Source organism: Symphalangus syndactylus, chromosome 2, assembly GCF_028878055.3.
Source record: "Symphalangus syndactylus isolate Jambi chromosome 2, NHGRI_mSymSyn1-v2.1_pri, whole genome shotgun sequence".
Lineage (NCBI taxonomy): Eukaryota > Metazoa > Chordata > Mammalia > Primates > Hylobatidae > Symphalangus > Symphalangus syndactylus.
Window position 1 is genome coordinate 130,241,574 of NC_072424.2, and position 16,754 is coordinate 130,258,327.

General features: G+C 36.0%; 1 protein-coding gene across 8 annotated transcripts in view; it reads right to left on the reverse strand.

Annotated features, from left to right (window-relative positions):
• The window catches only part of SYNE1 (spectrin repeat containing nuclear envelope protein 1), a 528,347-nt gene that overhangs the window by 391,085 nt on the left and 120,508 nt on the right, over positions 1–16,754 (reverse strand). For 6 of the 8 annotated variants that reach the window (XM_063632173.1, XM_055267440.2, XM_063632176.1 and 3 more), the window contains 5 exons: positions 11,965–11,985; positions 11,412–11,504; positions 10,594–10,772; positions 5,609–5,805; positions 2,725–2,834 (listed from right to left, as the gene is read on the reverse strand). In XM_063632173.1, coding sequence (XP_063488243.1) covers positions 2,725–2,834; positions 5,609–5,805; positions 10,594–10,772; positions 11,412–11,504; positions 11,965–11,985 — 600 coding nt within the window. Of the gene's footprint in view, positions 1–2,724; positions 2,835–5,608; positions 5,806–10,593; positions 10,773–11,411; positions 11,505–11,883; positions 11,903–11,964; positions 11,986–16,754 lie in introns of those variants that run through there. The other 2 variants (XM_055267437.2, XM_063632191.1) reach the window with 2 other exon arrangements.

A 16,754-nucleotide genomic window follows, 5' to 3' on the forward strand; every position in this document is an offset into this window, starting at 1 on the left:
CTGAAAATAATAAAGCCTCTTTAGTAAAGTATATTAAAAAGCTTATATCAATAGATGGTGTGTTTCAAATCTCTAAGGATTTTTGCATTAAACTTCTGCTCATGAGCATTAAGTAAAGCATCTCCTTTTGTTTTTTTAGATGCTTCCAGCCACAAAGTTTACTAATCTGGAGAGATGATTAATGTCAAAGACTCTAAAACAGTAAAACCTCAGACACCAAATTAGATATAAATCCATCTGGGTAATATAAGGACTTCACATATAAAAACCAGATGGAAGTTTGGATGGATTTTCTCTGTGCTATATGAGGTAAGTCTAATGTGTTTTCTTACAGAGTTTCTTATTCACACAACAGTATTGTCAAAACCCAGCAAGCCCCAGATGACTCCAAAATATTTGCATCAATCCATGCCAGCATTTGCACATGGAGTCTTTGCTTTAGCCATTTGTGGTGCTTTTTAGAAACAATTACTTTACTAGTAATAACTATAGATAAATCACTCTGGTGGCCAGTGTTTGTGCCCCAATCCTGGCAAGGAACAAAAGAGGTTTCCTGAACTTATTGTTCTTAAGAAGCTAACATATTTCTATCAAATGCCAAATTAATTTCATCTAAGAGACCTATGAAACAGCAGTTACCTCTATTTTGCCTATTCTTTTATGAAGTTACTGATTTCTAACTATTGGTGTGATGTCTACTTGTAAGCTTTTGGTTATACTCCTTAGCCTTTTTCTTCTCTATATATGTTTCTAAGTCTATTTAGAAAACATATTGGCTGGGTGCGGTGGCTCACGCCTGTAATCCCAGCACTTTGGGAGGCCGAGGTGGGAGGATTATGAGGTCAGGAGATCGAGACCATCCTGGCTAATACAGTGAAACCCCATCTCCACTAAAAAATAGAAAAAAATTAGCCAGGCAAGGTGGCGGGTGCCTGTAGTCCCAGCTACTCAGGAGGCTGAGGCAGGAGAATGGTGTGAACCCGGGAGGCAGAGGTTGCAGTGAGCCGAGATTGTGCCACTGCACTCCAGCCTGGGTGCCAGAGTGAGACTCCGTCTCAAAAAAAAAAGAAAACATATTTTACGTTTTTTGCTTATTACTCTTCATTGTCATCTCAAACTGCTCTGAAAACTCCAGTTGAGACCTGAACCTGAAGACAGACAGTTTTTCACACATCTTGAAAATTCCATTTCTTATTTTTCCTGATGTTGTCTGCCTTATAATTATTTTTTTTCAGGAAGAAAGGAGAAAGGAAGAGGAGGAGCACCTTCTAATTAATTTAAAATTCCGCAGTGAATCCACCTGTGTATGTAATTAAAAATAGAATACAACATTACTTCAAAAATATTAAAAGAATGGTCATATCCATTGTTAAAAAAAAAAAAAAAAAAACAGGAAAACAAGCAGTCTGGTGTCTTGGTTGGAGTGTGAAATAGGACAAACTTTCTGCAAGGCAACACGAGAAACATTTTTAAAAGCCTTAAAATTTTGTATGCCCTTTAGCCTAGGAATTCCACTTCTAAAGAAGAATCTTGGCCAGGTGTGGTGGCTCATGCCTGTAATCCCAGCACTTTGGGAGGCAGAGGCAGGCAGACCACTTGAGGTCAGGAGTCTGAGACTAGCCTGGGCAACATGTGAAACCCAATCTCTACTAAAAACAGAAAAAATTAGCTGGGCATGGTAATGTGCAACTGAAATCACAGCTACTCAGGAGGCTGAGGCAGGAGAATCGTTTGAACCCGGCTGGCAGAGGTTGCAGTGAGCCAAGATTGCGCTACTGCACTCCAGCCTGGGCGAAAGAACAAGACTCCATCTCACAAAAAAAAAAAAAAAAAAAAAAAGAGAGAATCTTAGAACAATGTTTCATTACAAGATTGTTCACAAAAGCATTGCTTATAACAACAAAAATTATAAATTAAAACAATTAAGATTGAGTAATAAATTAATGTACATACATATGATGACCTGCAGAATTCTTTATAATGTTCAGGGAAGAAGAAAATTATAAAATTATATGGATACCATAATTCTATTTTTATTAAAATATTGTATGTATCTGCCATATACATATGCAAATGTTGGGAATTAACATCAATATATTAATTTTTCTCTAGTATAGATTCTCTCCAGAAGGTCAAATACAGAAAATTTTTTCCTTTTCCTTTTTTCCTGATTTAAAAAATTTATGACAATTAACATATGTAATTTGAGCAGCATGAAAAATGTTAAGGTTATTTAAATTATTTAAAGGTTGAAAAATCTAACGACAGTGAATAATTAGAACTTTTATAAATTGTACCTTACTTCCATATGTTTGCTGTCAATAGACATAATAAAATCCAAAAGTCAAAATTAGATTTTATCAGATCAACCAGAGCGAGGGGATTCAAGATCTAGATGTGCAAATGCTATGACAGAAGTACAATTACTTCAATTCTCAGATTACTAAAATGGAATTCCCAACACTGCTATCTTTTCTCAGTCTTAGTGTATCAGCATCACATATCTTACATTTATTATTAGCAATACTTTCTCTAATATATCCAACATACAAACCAGAAAAACCCTTTCCTCTAATCATCACCCCATTTGGTGATATCTTTTTAAAATCAGTTGGTCTCATATTAAAATGCATTCGAATTTAATTTTCTGAGAACAGTATACTCAAAAAGCTGAGTCACTGTCATTGCATATACCAGCGATACTTGAAGAAAGCAAATACCTACATCATCCTCTTGCCCATCAGTGCCTGCATTGTGGATGTCAGGATAATGTTTCAGAAACTGGGCTACATAGGTCATAATAGACTTCTCATCTGGTTTATCCACATCAACATCTGAAAAAATAAAAGGAAATGTGAATAAATTAATTAGCATTCATTGGATTTTAATAATACAAGCTTTGGTATCTAGCTATCACACTAAAAACACTCAACGCAGAAGGAAAACAGAAGTACTGTTTAGAATTTTGGAGGGGGAGGAGGGTAAACCAAATTTAGTCTGGATATTACATGATGAAAATTATATTACTCAGAAAGATGACACATTTAAACAAACAGCATTTAAGAAAGTAGCATATATGTAATTTAAATAAGACATACAGTATCTCGTGAGACAGTATCTCACAAATGGGTTACTCATACAGTATCTCATACTAGTTCTATTCATACTAGTGAATAGAACACAAATAATATGTAAATTTTAGAACTGGCATAAATAGGAAGTACAGAAATGCTTACAAGTGTGACACCGAATGACATATATATATATATATATATATACTATATATGTATATATATATATACTATATATGGCCAAATATAGACAAGCCCCCTCTCTGCCCCCACAAATTTCGCTTTAGAAGAAAGGCAGATGCCTTATATTCAATTTCCTGGGCAGCCTCTTCTTTGTGGAGCATTCTCTCCAAATTACAGTGCTTTGAGCAATCAAGCACTCTTCGAGGGAAACTGCCTGAGAAGCCCTCAATCACTGTGATTTTGAAGCTCATAGATATTTATCTAATACAAATGGTAAAAATCAGGCAAATAAATTTGTACAGATTTAGTAATTATACATGGAGGTAAGAATGCATAAGTAAAACATGTAAACAAGTCTTTAAAATATCAATTTTAAAGACAATAAAAATGATTATATCTTACAGAGCAATTTATAGAGCAGAAAGCAAACCAAATTGCCACAATAAAGTATAAAACTAATCTAATCTTTCATGAAAGTTCTTTTTGATTAGAGGTATAATTTCTAGAGACTTGCAGTGTAGGGTTTAAACAGTGCTGCAACTCACACCATTTAAAAGGAAGCAAAGAGGCCGGGCGCGGTGGCTCACGCTTGTAATCCCAGCACTTTGGGAGGCCGAGGCGGGCGGATCACGAGGTCAGGAGATCGAGACCACGGTGAAACCCCGTCTCTACTAAAAATACAAAAAAAAATTAGCCGGGCGTGGTGGCGGGCGCCTGTAGTCCCAGCTACTCGGAGAGGCTGAGGCAGGAGAATGGCGTGAACCCGGGAGGCGGAGCTTGCAGTGAGCCGAGACTGCGCCACTGCACTCCAGCCTGGGCGACAGAGCAAGACTCCGTCTCAAAAAAAAAAAAAAAAAAAAAAAAAAAAAGGAAGCAAAGATAATGTATTCTGAAATTTGTTAAATGACTCAAAGGAGATGAGTCAAACTGTTGAGTACAACTTTTTTTTCAGGAAATATGAAAGTGGAAAGAAAAGCAATATTTAATACATGATTTAACATAGTATATGCCGTTAACTATATATGTAAATCATAAAATAATTATTATAATAGCTTTTGGTCTACTTAATCTGTATCCCTAGAAGCTTATACATCCAAGTTGGCTAAATAACTTTTTGAAGGGGAAGTTCTCATTAAGAAATTAGAGGAATGTCTTATATCTAGGATAGCCTTGTATTTAGGCAACCTCAGTTTCTAATCATCAAAGAAAATATTAAGATCTTCTGGTCTGGTGGATATGAAAGAATCATGTATATTCTCCTTTCATCCCACTCTAGGAATAATGTCAGCTGTGATACATCCTCTGAAGTCGATGGCTGGAATATGTGTTTTTCCCTTGATTTATTTTTGTGCAGAAAGAAGGCAGAAAGCCCTTTGATATCCTAGTGAAAGTGTGGGTGGGGGCAGAGTGGGACTCAAAACAGAATCCTAAAATGGCAAGGAATCTCCATGGGGCCCTTGATCCCAGAGGAAATCTAACTGAGTCTCTGTAACTTACTCTTGGAAAGACAAGTCTATCCTCTTTGTTTTAGAGCTAGGGAAGTCCAGTCTGAAATTCCATCATTAAAAATAATTTTCGGTGGATCCCATGAAGATAGAGAGTAGACTGGTGGTTACCAGAGGCCAGGAAGGGTAGGGAGGGGAGGGGAAAAATAATTTGCTTTCACTGGATATTTACATTTCTGCATTCACTGGTAGAAATGTCCATAATTGCCAATCCAAATAAGAAATTATCTGTGACATTTGGAAACTTCACTTTGATACTTTTGTTTCAACATAACTAACAGCTTATTAGTTTATAAAAGTTTATCAAAGTCATCTAAATTGTCTTTTGAAGGCTTGAAAGAGTTCACTCCATTTCCAAATCGTCTTAGCACTCACAGCCTTACCAAAAACCGTGCCAAACAATTGAAATGACAAATATTAGTCAAACATTTGTGAAGTTTGCTGATTGAGACCAAAACACTGCATGGTTGACAACATTTCTAAGTATGAATAATCTACATCTTCCAGACCTCTGAGATTATATAGAGTAATTATATTATCCTGTCACCTACCCCTTATACACACACTTCTAAAACTTTCATTCCACCCTTAAGTATATTAAGTCCAGTTCACCTGACTGATATACCAATGCCAAAGTGCTGTTTGGAGCAATGGAATCATATTTTACCCCAACCGTGGTGGTAGATATTTATCCAGAAGAAAATTGATGCAGGAAAATACCATTACTTCCCACTTTTCTCCAGCTTTCTGGCCTCCAATAGAATCTTGGAAGTCATGTGTATTTCGGGGTTTAAGACATATAAACCCTCTGTGTTAAGGCATAAAACAGTCAATGAATATTCAGCCTACCTTCAGGATCTAGCAGTCTTGGGATCCCCAGTTCCGTTTCGGCGATAGTGAAAGCATCCTCCAGATTTTCTCGGTTGGATCTGCCTTTCACTTTCTCCAAGTCCACCAGTTCGGGTCGAATGGCATGAATAACTGAATGAAAGGCAACCCCGCTTCTCCAACTCTTCCCAAAATCTTTTACTTCTATTCCAGTCTGCCTTTGTGTTATAAAAACATAAAATGATGTTACATTCTGAATAGATACAAGCACTTTCTTCAAGGCCTCATGCAAAATCCAGTGCTTTTCACCAACAATATGCAGAGAGTTGTATCAGTTCTTTGTGTTTGAGAAAAATTAAGGGAAACAAAATTTTTAGGGAGCAACAAGATAAGTTGTTGAAATTCCAGTTCTATATTAGGGATTTCTATGTTGGATTTTTCAGCAATTAAGATGGTTAATTTAAAGCATATTTTTACATTTATTTTATGCTCAAACCCCTACAGTCCTCCGCTCTACCAGCTGACCTACTGAAGGATGTTCACATTTATTTTATAAAGAAAAATCAATTTAGAGAAAAATGTCTGAAAAAATTTTAAGAAAACAAATTATAAAGATGCCAAAAGTGATAGTAATTAACCAGTGTATATTTTTGGTAGAAAGAGCTAACACGTTTCTAATGGGAAGCAGCACTGTGTTGTACAGAGGTTATCACAGACTAAGATAATGTGGCTGAATACTTTCAAATGCAATAGAATAGACAAATGCAAATATTGCAATTATATCTCAAAGTGTTCACAAGGGACCCTGTATTCCACCTAAATGCAAACAATAATTCCAATTACTCCATCAATAAAATTGTTTTTAAGCTCCTTTTCTGTAATTGTCTTGAGGGCAAAGCCCTGGTGGTAAATCTTTTTTCTTTGGTTGTGGATTTGATTAACTCAAAGCCAGTTATTAAGAAACTGATTCAAGTTGGTAGTCATATTTTGCCGTTGGAAAACAGAAGCGAGGCAAGCTCACAATGAATGATTTTTTTTTTTTCTACATGTAACTTAACAATTATAAAGGCAGTTCGGAAAACAGAGTTGTAAAGATGATTTTGAGCATCAGCTGCACCCCTTGAATAGGTGGAGGGCCTGCAAATATGATCACTTAATTATGGAACATTCAATGGATAAAGTCATCTAGCAGCTTCTTTTTAAAAAGTTAGTCTCATTAACCTTATAGTTGTCTCTAAATAAAGCAAAAATATCACTCAATTAATTTTTACTAGAATCTCAAAATTTTCATGAAAAAATACAACCTGAATGGTATGCTGATTAATATAATAAGTTTGTAAGTGTCCATTATTATTATTATTATTATTATTATTATTATTATTGAGACAGAATCTCACTCATTCTGTTGCCCAGGCTGGAGTGCAGTGGCACTATCTCGGCTCACTGCAACCTCCACCTCCCAGGCTCAAGGGATTCTTGCGCCTCAGCCTCCCAAGTGGCTGGGATTTCAGGCATGTGTCACAATGCCTGGCTAATATTTGTATTTTTAGTAGAGACAGGGTTTCATCATGTTGTCCAGGCTGGTCTCAAATTCCTGGCCTCAAGTGATCCACCCGCCTCGGCCTCCCAAAGTGCTGAGATTACAGGTGTGAGCCATCGTGCACAGCCTATCCTTAAATTTTATTGTAGACAACTTATTGTTCACTTTAAAACATGTTTTACCAACGTACACTGTTTGCATAAAATATATTATGCATCACTGAGCCTGATCATTGGCTTCAATAAATATCCTAAAAACAATTTTATGAGACTCCAGAAATTGTAAAGTAATCTTGAATCTTCTCTTAGTTATTTTCAAGCTTGTCTCTGGTAGTATGGATATAATTTTTTTCAGCTGACAGCTGACAATCATGCAGGTTGAACAGTATGTCCTTTTTATCTACTCATTTGTAATCCATCTCCAACTTCATTTTATTTTTCTTTATCCACATTTCCTCATTTAAAAATGTTTTTTATCTTGTTAAGCCACCTCAAATTAGTTTTTAACAAAATTAAGTGGGGTGTAAATAAATAATTAGCTAATAAATATTCACCATGTAATTAGCTATTTCTAATTTTCTTGAACTTATGTACTGTTTTAGACATTTTCAAAGAGAAATACATAATATGCTTTTCTACATATTTACTGTAATGAAATAAGTAAAAATGTTTCAGCACATTTTATTTCTTCTATATTTGTTGAAAAAATATATGTAGGTATGCTCACACACACACACACACTGTTTCCTATTGTATCAGTTAAAGTAGTAGGTAATATTCCTTAAAAGTTTTAGTTTTAGTTCAAACCTCTTATTTGAGAATTTTAGATATGAACCAAAAGAAAGACATACCATTTAAAGAAGTGATGAGCGGTGCCCAATTTATAAGCATTTCTGACCTCTAATATGTATTTACTTCAAGCTACTTTGAATAGTTATGGATATGCATATATTTATTTATTTTGTTACCTTACTAATTTTTGTCAGAAAATATAATTGTTCTTCTTATAAATGTGACAAAAAGTATGCAAATATAAGATATGCTATAACTTAAAGCTTTTATTTCTGATAATATGTATTGATAGTGGATGAAATTAGTGTTAAAAATTAGAGGGCTTAACTATCTTATGTTACTGAAACCATTTTTAAATTTATTTCTCAAATATTTTTAAACTTTATACGAAAACAGTGGATACATCCTGATAAGTAGTCTAGTGTTTACTGGATGTTTTATCATTTCCCACCCTCTTCAATCTTATGAGTGTGATGAACCTCCAAACTAGAGTCCAATGAAATAGTATGATTTTAGAAATAACATCACTCATACCTCAAAATGGATACAGATTCTAAAGTCTTTTACACATGTTAGATAATAAGTTGCTTGAAAAGTACACACTGGGATAGTGTAAAAAGCAGTTTTTAGAAAAAATTATCAACAGTTTGGTAGCATCATGGAATCATGTGTTCATTACAGAATTTTTATGGCAGAGAAAAGTTATCGCCCCAAACCTCTACAATTTATGCAGCTACAATCTTATTAATTGCTCACGGGTGGAGAACCTCAGGCCCAGGATTCTGGGCATTGGCCCAGATAAGGAAAGTAAAACTTCCACTGATGTTATCAATATGTAAGTTGTAGCAATGACTTTGAGCTGTCACCAGACTGTTGCACATCTTTGAAACCCAACATAGCATGCATGAAACTAAATTAAATGCTGGATAACTCCAACAGCATTAAATTTGAGTTTACTTCAAGCTACTGTTTCATTAAAAGAAAAATCAATTTGTTTTTGGTTAATTTAATGCCGTGTGAAGCAATGGACCACAGAATATCACCTTGACATTATTACAAAGTTTAATTGCAATAGCATCGTGACACATCAGCGTGCAGTCACCAGTCTTCTCCCTACCCAGTGAAGTTGTTAAGAGAGATTAGTAATGCCACTGTGGATGCAATTAAACAGTGTTCCAGCAATGTGGGAAGGGTTTTTTATTTCATTTCTACTTCAGATTCTAAACAGCCACAAAGCTTTGTTTTCAGAAATATATTTGACTACAACTTGAATCATGAAAACATACCCCAAATTAGAAAGCCAGCAACACACTTTAAAAGTTAAACAAAACAACATAAATTAGTAACACTAATTACATCCTTTCTGTTTCTCTTTTTTTTTTTTTTTTTTTTTGCTCTTCAAACACCTTAAAAATAGAACTCCCTATGTTTGGTACCTCAATATTTTATAATAAGTACTTGTTTACAACTATTTTCCAGAAGTAGAGAATCAAATTCAGATTAGATTTAAGCATGCAAAACAAGATAAAAAATGAGTAATTCTACATGTTGTTTAGGAAAATCAAACAAAAGCATACTCTACATGAAAGGACTTACCCCTGACCACATCAGACCACAAAATACTTATATGATCAGCTGAAAACGCCACTGAAATTGCTATGAGAAAATACTTTTTGAGAGCACTCTTTTTCTTTTCTTTCTGTTTTTGTTTTGTTTTGTTTTTGTTTTGTTTTGTTTTGTTTTGTTTTTTTGAGATGGAGTCTAGCTCTGTCGCTCAGACTGGAGTGCAATGGCACAATCTTGATCTCAGCTCACTGCAACCTCCACCTCCCAGGTTCAAGCAATTCTGGTGCCTCAGCCTCCCAAGTAGCTGGGATTACAGGCACGCGCCACTACACCCAGCTAATTTTTGTATTTTTAGTAGAGATGGGGTTTCACCATATTGGCCAGGCTGGTCTCGATCTCCTGACCTCAGGCAATCTGCCCATCTCAGCCTACCGAAGTGCTGGGATTATAGGCATGAGTTACTGTGCCTGGCTGACAGCAGTCATTTTCTATCCACTATTATCATATAAATGTATACACATGTAAATTTATCATGCCTAGAGGAAAACTGAAAACTAGATGCAAATTCTCAGCTCACAAAGCTAGAGTTGACAAAAAAATCTACACTCTAGATAAAAAATGAGACCAAAGGGAAAAAATTTAAAACTAAAATCGCTAGAAAGTTTCAGAACATAAAAAAAAATGTTTCTGGAATGTGTACCTTAGTTCACACTGTTCTTAAATAGAACATAATAGTCTCATGAAGAGATAACCAAGTTTAAACTTCAAATTTATTTATGTAAAGTTTATTTAATAGGAGCAGAAACTCTAAACAATGACCTAAATAGAATTATCCCTCATGCTACTCAAAGTTTAGGATTAATCAGTTTAATTAATTAGGCCCAGTCACATGAATAAAGAAAAAATTAATTTTTCAAGAGCATTCTCCTAGAGTATTAGTGGTGATTTGTGTATATATCTCAATTCAAGGCAAGAGTGAAACAAGCGCTAAAGCAAAGCCATTCATTCAAATGTCTCTTCACATTTTGCAATCATTAGAAGGTGCAATTAGTAATACATTCATAACTCAATTTAAGGGTTTCGAATTTAGACAAACTCTTGATACTTACTTGCCAGCCGTGTACTGAACCCACTTTAATAAAGCCTTCTTAGCATTTCCTTGGATCTTGGTGGTCACCTTCCGTTTACTTGGTGGGCTGGGAGTCTCAGAGCTAACTATGCTGTCCACGGAGGAAGCGCTGCTGGACAAAGACTGGAGCTGGGGCAGGTTGCTGGTCAACTCTTCAATCTGTTTGTGAGTTAACAGCCAGCAAAAACACAAGTATTATCTTTGTTATTATTTCCTCAGATGTTTTACTTTTCCAGCTACAAATGAGTCATATTAACACTCTTGACATTCCTGACAAAATGCAAGCTCTTAAAGGGCATGATTGATATCTTACTCCTCTTTGCACTTCCCATTGCACCCCTAGTGTATCTTACATACAATAATCCATACTTGTAGAATACATGAATGAATTAATCAACTAAAACCTAATGGTTAGAACAATTATTCTGGATAGAATGGCAAGTTCATTCCTCCCCTTCATGTCTAAAAGGAGTTTAGAAGTGCTCCCTTCCAAAGAAAAAAGAAAATCTTCCTGAGCGCCTTCTGCAACAATATTTCATCTCCATCTTGAGGTGCTCGCTTTTCAGATTGGGCACCTCTGCTGGAGTTCTTCAGGGTGTGAGTTTCCATGTGCAACAGCTTTGCAAGGGAGGAGAGGAAATTCTGCTACCAAAGAAACAACGTATGTGGGAAAGGTACATTTCTGCTAAGTTAAGGATCAACCCCAAAGATACGGCAAATGAGAGCATTATTAAAATGGCCACCACGATCTCCCTCTGAGACACTGCGTCAACTAAAAGAGGAACTGTAGCACAATACCTGGAAATATAGAATAATGGTCCACATCAATCCAAGAACTATTGAGGGTCGGCCATCAGCTATGTCGGTGGAGTTAATGTTGACTAATTTAATCTGTTTAAGAAAGAGAAACTGTACTAGTAATGTACTAGAATATTGTAACTCATTTAATTATGTAACAATTAGGCCTTTAGTAGACATCAATAAGATTTGATCATGCCTGTGTAATAGTACATGGGAATAAGTAGAGTGAGGCACCGAAACAAACAAGCACAAGGTTTCAGTGAAAATTTCAGGGGGATTTGTTAGGTGTACAAAGTAAAAACTATAAAATGGATTTCAGAAACTTCTTTTGTTTAAAGTTGAAAAAATATAACATGCAGGGAATTACCAACAAAAATGTCAAACAGAAAAAAAATGTTGTTATTTATATTTAGAGGTTGACTGGAGCTTAAAAGAAACTGCAATGAAAAGTTTAAGAAGATGCACTTACTTTGAAGTTTGTTACCAAATAACTTATGTTTCCTTTTACCTATAAAAATCAGGAGTTAAGAATTCTAAAATTTATACTAACCGGTGATCCTCTGTGCATGGACTGACATGAAAAACAAAGGGAGAAGATAATAGATACACATAAACATCTTTCGAAATCAGCGTTATTTGTTCAAAGGGTATAAAGAGGTAGGTAGTCAGTTTAGAACCTGACTGTGGTAATACATTTTAAAGAAAAACAAAGGAAAGGCAAGAAATAGCAAAACAGAGCCTATTAGCATTCAGTTCCCTACTTTTGGGTGATGACATATAAAGCATTAAGGAGAGATGTCAATCTATGTACAATTGTCCCCAATTATTCATGCTAATATTTTCCATCTACTACAAACTTGTTTGCTAAGTCCCAACAAAACTTATACGGTTAAGTTTATCTCATTCAATTTCTATAGCCTACCATCAAAAATATCCTTTTAATAATTCCTAAACAAATGAGAACAAATAATAATAAAGTACCCCTCAGATCTCTAGCTCAAAAATTCTCAGCCAAGATTTCATGAAGTGTGTTATTAATAAAAAGCTCAGATGTTTGTACATTTTTTTACTTAAAAAATTCATATCAGATGCAAAATCATTTCACAAATACTTTACTCTTGAAAGTTTAAATTTACTGGTTTTACATCACAGAGGTGGAGTAAAAGCTACCACAAAAATCACTGTAAATGATTTGAGATACGCCTATGGGATTTTTGTCTCACTGGTGAAGTTCATTCATCAGGTTCAATGACAGAAAATAAAAATTGAGAACTGGTATAGATTACAAACTTGTATATCTACTTCCTTTGAATCAATCAGTATAAGACGTTTAAGATATCTTTATGGAAAATAAAGAACATCAATTTTTTTAACTTTTTATGAAAGAATCTACTATGATCTCTAGGATCATTTTGAGAGCTTCATTTTACAACTTCTCCAGAATTTTCTCCACATCCATTTTAGCATACATACACAAAAAATTTATAATATATGCTAATAGCCATAAGATTAATGCATTTCACAGGGGAAAACTGCTTCCTTTTCCTTGTGCATCATTTTTTAAAAAGTGCTACTGAATATAATTTGAATATCCTACCTCAACCCAGTTCCAATGGTACTTGAAATTGTACATTGTTAACATATTCAATTTATTACAGAAGCTAAAGGATCTTTTGCCTAACTCGTGAAGAAAAATGTTTTTCATGATTATCTGCCCCAAAATGTATTTCACAATGAGTTTAGGGAATACAGGTTGGTTTGTCTGTTTATTTAACCTCCCATCTCTTGCAAAATCCTATTGAACTTACAATACATTCTTAGTAGCCTAGGAAGGTAGGATGGGCAATAGAGACACATCCAAAGAGATTGAAGAATTTCCAGAAGCCAGAAAGAAGATGGGACCATACTGACAGATAAAACCAGAGCAGAAGGATGTTGAGCCAGACGTTCTCAAAGGGTGATTCCCAGAGACGTAGCAAGCACATCACCTGGAAACTTGTTAGAGATGTAGAATCTGAGACTTCACCTTGGACCCATTAAACCAGAAACTAAGGAAGTGAGGCTCTGGAAAGTGTCTTAAAACCTTCAGGTGATTCTGATGCACATTAGTGCTTGAGAATGCTGGACTAGACCATTGTACCTGGCCCATGTAACCTGGAGAAGTCTGAGTTATAAGACAGAGGCTTGAATGGAATGAATTATTATTTATGTCCCTCCAAAATTCATATTTTGAAATGTAACTCCTAGTGTGACTGCATTTGGAGAATGTGTCTTTAAAGAGATAATTGAAGTTAAATGAGTTCATAAGCGTGGGGCCCTAATCTAATAAGATTTTTTTTTTAGACTAGTCTCACTCTGTTGCCTAGGAGAGAGTGCAGTGGCACGATATTGGCTCACTGCAACCTTCACCTCCCAGGTTCAAGCGATTCTCCTGCCTCAACTGGGATTACAGGCACACACCACGATGCCCAGCTAATTTTTGCATTTTTAGTAGAGATGAGGTTTCGCCATGTTGGCCAGGCTGGTCTCAAACCCCTGACATCAAGCGATCTGGCCACCTTGGCCTCCCGAAGTGCTGGTATTACAGGAGTAAGCCACCATGCTGGGCCCAGTGAGATTAGTGTTCTTAAAAAAGATGAAGAAAAACTATCATCAGAGTGAACAGGCAACCTACAGAATGGGAGAAAATTTTTGCAATCTATCCATCTGACAGAGGGCTAATCTCCAGAATCTACAAGGAACTTAAACAAATTTACAAGAAAAAAACAGCCCCATCAAAAAGTGGGCAAACGATATGAACAGACTCCTCTTAAAAGAAGACATTTATGCATACAACAAACATATGAAAAAAAGCTCATCATCACTGGTTATTAGAGAAATGCAAATAAAAACCACAACAAGATACCATCTCACACCAGTTAGAATGGCAATTATTAAAAAGTTAGGAAACAAATGATGCTGGAGAGGATGTGAAGAAGTAGGAACTTGTTTACACTGTTGGTGGGAGTGTAAATTAATTCAACCATTGTGGAAGACAGTGTGGTGATTCCTCAAGTATCTAGAACCAGAAATACCATTTGACCTAGCAATCCCATTACTGGGTATATACCCAAAGGATTATAAATCATTCTACTATAAGGGCACATGCACACGCAAGTTTATTGCAGCACTATTCACAATAGCAAAGACTTGGAACCAATCCAAATGTACAACAGTGATAGACCAGATAAAGAAAATGTGGCACAAATACACCATGGAATACTATGCAGCCATAAAAAAGGGTGAGTTCATGTTCTTTGCAGGGACATGGATGAAGCTGGAAGCCATCATTCTCAGCAAACTAACACAAGAACAGAAAACCAGACTCTGCATGTTCTCACTTATAAGTGGGAGTTGAACAATGAGAACACATGGACACAGGGAGAGGAACATCACACGCCAGTGCCTGTCAGGGGGTAGGGGACTAGGGGAGGGATAGCATTAGGAAATACCTAATGTAGATGACGTGTTGGTGGGTGCGGCAAACCACCATGGCATGTGTATACCTATGTAACAAACCTGCACGTTCAGCACATGTATCCCAGAACTTAAAGTATAATTTAAAAAAAAAATACAAAACAAAATGAATACAAAAAAAAAAAAAAAAGATGAAGAGATGCCAAAGATTGATCTTCCTCTCCACACTCACACAGAGAAAATGTCATGCAAGGACGCAAAGAGAAGGAAACTGTCTACAAGCCAGGAAGAGAAGCTTCCCCAGAAAACAACCCTGAGGCACCTTGATCCTGGACTTCTTGCCTCCAAAACTCTGACAAAATAAATTTCTGTAGTTTAAGCCACCCGGTCTGTGATATTCTGTTATAGCAGCCAAAGCGGACTAATGCACAGCTCACAGATGTTTAAAAAAATATTTGAGACCAGGTGTGGTGGCTCATGCCTGTAATCCCAGCATTTTGGGAGGCCAAGGCGGGTGGATAGCTTGAGGTCGGGAGTTCGAGACCAGCCTGGCCAATGTGGTGAAACTCCGTCGCTACTAAAAATACAAAAATTAGCTAGGCTTGGTGGCGCGTGCCTGTAGTCCCAGCTACTTGGGAGGCTGAGGCAGGAGAATCGCTTGAACCTGAGAGGTGGAGGTTGCAGTGAGCCTAGTTTGTGCCTCTGCACTCCAGCCTGGGTGACAAAGCAAGACTCTGTCTCAAAAAAAAAAAAAAAAAAAAAAAGAAAAGAAAAAAATTTGAATTATTTGGAAATAAATTTCAAAAAACTCTCAGTAAACATCCACATTACTAGCTTTTCTTGATAAATTTGAAAACTTAATGAATAAATCCATTACTGCTTTCCACTAGTTGCTTTCTACAATGAGGTATCGGGTACCTCATTCTCAACAATAATGCAAGTAGTCAACTGCCTGCCTTATTTAATACATAATTTAAAGGAATTTTAAACATTAATTACATTTTAATAAAAGTCCAGACAACTGGCTCTTCTTTGTAAATTAGAAAACCAGGGATCACAGTTCTTGCAGTTCACTGAGGTTACTTTAGTTGGAATTATTTGCTCCCCTCTTCCAGACAGGACACAGGACCACTCAGTTCCCCTGTTACCACAATTAGCCTGGAACTCACCTCATTCCTTTACATCACCTTTCTGGACCTCACAGGAATCTGAATATATGTTCCCTGTCTGCACTATGATGGTCAGTGGTTGGCTCCCTATATTACTGTTCTGAATGATCTACCTGACACCTCACTGGAGAAAGAAACTTGTGGCAAGTGATGATGGATCTGTTCACCAGAGTCACATTTACACATTTCTCATCAGATTCTTACATATGTTTTTTCAATAGCCCTGCAAATAAGAGAAAAGCTAAGGACACTGTTAGGGTTTCCCTAGTAAAATGAGGAATACCTTCATTATTCCCTAAGTCAAACTAAATAAGAATAAAAGGACTAAATAAATGTCCTGTTATCAAAAGAAAAAAATTCCAAATGGAAGACAAAGTCAGTACAAAGATCAAAGACAAATTTCTAAAAATATGATTGAGACATAAGTTTTAACTTGTAAAGATCAATGCTAAGATAATAAGTGGGATTGCACTAAAGAACCTTCCAAAACTCATTACTTCCCACAGCCAAACATTTTGTGAGGCCGTAGGATACAGAAGTGCAAGAGAGTGTGGCCATAAAGAATGTTTCAGGGAGATGTGGGGAGGGGATGACTTTAAAAAGATTAACAGACTTGTGGGGAAAAAAGGGAAATTCTTTCATTTTGTTCTGATTCTCAAGACGCTACTTTCGGTGCTTAGCAAATATATTTAAACTTTATTTTTTATTACTTTGG